Raw genomic sequence first — 2,500 nt, forward strand, 5'->3', positions numbered from 1 at the left:
GCTGCTGCTGCTGCTGTTGCTGTTGCTGCTGCTGCTGCTGCTGTTGCTGTTGCTGCTGCTGCTGTTGCTGCTGCTGCTGCTGCTGTTGCTGCTGCTGCTGCTGCTAAACAATTCATTATTTCTTTTCTGTTTAATTGTATATACTTAATTAATTTATTATATTTATTTATTTATTTATTTATTTATTTATTTATTTATTTTATTATATTTATTTATTTATTTTGCTGCAGACGTAAACTGAAGAAAGAAAAGAAATAGATCTGCTGCTGCAGCAAATGCAGCAGCAACAGAAGCAGCAGCAAATGCAGCAGCAAATACAGCAGCAAATGCAGCAGCAGCAAATGCAGCAACAGTTACTCCTGCTGCAGCTGATTGGGCAGCAGCCCTTGCCCAGTCTAGGCAGTGCAGCAGCAGCAGCAGCAGCAGCAGGAAACGGCGGCAGCAGCAGCAACAGCAGCAGCAACGACAGCAGCACTTGCTGCTTCGGAGACAAGAAGGATAGTTTGAATTATATGCTGAGAGCAGCAAAGACAAGTTTGCTGCTGCTGCTGCTGCTACTGCAGCAGCAGCAGCAGCAGCAGTGACAAGAGACAAGAAACATATAGCTGCAGCAATAGGCAGTGCAAAGCAGCAGCAGCAGCAAATTGCTGCTGCAGCAGCAGCAGCAGCTGCTGCTGCAATGGATACTTATATTTAACCCCTAAACCCTAAACCCTAGAGACTTACATCCGTTGTATAGTGTGCATACATTAACACCAAATATTAGGGTTTAGGGTTTACTAGGGTTTACTAGGGTTTAGGGTTTAGGGTTTACAAGGGTTTAGGGTTTAGGGTTTAGTATCGTCCATTACTATGTCTAGTATGTTTATGCCAAGCATCAGCTGCAGCCTCTAAGACCTGTTGCCCTCTCCTGTTGCTGTTGCTGTTGCTGTTGCTGCTGCTGCTGTTGTTGTTGTTGTTCCCATTGCTGCTGCTGCTGCTGCTGCTGCTGCTGCAGCATAGGATATTTTTTGCTGCTGTATTGAGCAGCAGCAGCAGCAAAGAGCCACAAGGAGAACGAAGAGACTCATAGTGACAATCACAGAAATGTTCATAGCCACTAATATATGCATGCATCTCTGGCAGCAGCAGCAGCAAACCGCAGCAGCTGCTGCTGCGCTGCAGTGCAGCAGCAAATAATAAACCTTCTCTATCTCCTATACCACGCCAATCAGGTAAACATACTACAAATACTATTGGCATACTCCTGCTGCTGCTGCTGTTGCTGCTGTTGTTGCTGCTGCTGCTGTTATTGTTGTTTTTATTCTTGCTGCTGCTGTTGTTGTTGCTGCTGCTGCTGCTGCTGCTGCTGCTGTCATTGAGGGCATGCAAGATGTGTCTCTCTAACCGTCTGATGATTACTTCTTCAAACGGCGGATTACAGAAGATAAAATATTTCAACTCCTGCTGCTGCTGCTGCTGCTGCTGTTGCTGCTGCTGCTGCAGTTGCTGCAGCAGAGGCTGTAGACCATTAAAGAAAAGGCCTCTGCTGCCAAATGGTGTGTCTGTGTCAGGGAAGAGGGAGAAAAATGTGCAGCAACGAGCATTAAGAGGAGAAGCAAATGCTTCTATTGCTGCTGCTGCTAGCTGCTGCTGCAGCAGCAGCAGCACAGGGTGGGGGGCCCCACAGCTTAGTCCCCTTCCTTCCTTATTAAGACCACATATACAATAATAGCGGCATAATAATAAGTAACTCTTATGTATAAATAAATCTACTAAACAGCCACAGACAGACTCCTGCTGCTGCTGCTGCTGCTGTTGCTGCTGTTGCTGCTGCTGCTCTGCAGCAGCAGCACGGGAGCAACAGGAAGGAAGCGCATGCAATAGCCGCAGCTGCTTGTCTATACAACTGCAGCTGTCTCCTTCTTGGGGGGCCCCACAGGTACAAGGAGACACAAGAGAGACAGCTTGCTGCTGCTGCTGCTGCTGCTGTTGCTGCTGCTGTTGCTGCTGCTGTTGTTGTCTGTATTTGGAGGGGCAGCGACTGCAGTGCTCTGTGCTGCTGTTGCTGCTGCTGCTGCTGCAGCAGTAGCAGCAGCAGCCGCGTCTCTCCCTTTCCTTAATAAATCGTCGCCATAGCAGCAGCAGTTTGCTGCCTCTTATAAAGAACCTTGTTTGCCATACAGCAGCAGCCTTTTCTGCTTGCTGCTGCTGCTGCTGCTGCACCTGCTGCTGCTGCTGCTGCTGTTGCTGCTGCAGCAAGACACGAGGGTCTCCTTGTAAAAAGAGACAATTAAACCTCTTACCGTACCCCCAACCTACACACCAATCGGGGGGCCCCACCAGACGCAGCTGGGGGCCCCCCTGTCTGCTTCTTTGTTTACCAAATGCAGCAGGCAGCTGTGCTGCTGCTGCTGCTGCTGCTGCAGTGCAGCAGCAACGACGCCAATGATCCTCTGCTATCGTTCTACCTGGAGATACAGCAGCAGGAGCAGCAGCATCAGCAGCAGGAGCAGCAGCT

At 49.2% G+C, this 2,500-nt stretch overlaps 1 protein-coding gene across 1 annotated transcript in view; it reads right to left on the bottom strand.

Moving 5' to 3' along the window:
• Nucleotides 1-2,446: 2,446 nt before the first annotated feature.
• EMWEY_00048160 (hypothetical protein, conserved) overlaps nt 2,447-2,500 on the bottom strand; it is a gene marked incomplete at both ends in the record, with an annotated part of 2,075 nt that continues 2,021 nt past the window's right edge. The window contains one exon of the mRNA XM_013479340.1: nt 2,447-2,450. Coding sequence (XP_013334794.1) covers nt 2,447-2,450 — 4 coding nt within the window. The remainder of the gene's footprint in view (nt 2,451-2,500) is intronic.

The sequence above is a fragment of the Eimeria maxima genome, genomic scaffold, assembly GCF_000499605.1.
Source record: "Eimeria maxima Weybridge genomic scaffold, Emw_scaff1069, whole genome shotgun sequence".
NCBI lineage: Eukaryota > Apicomplexa > Conoidasida > Eucoccidiorida > Eimeriidae > Eimeria > Eimeria maxima.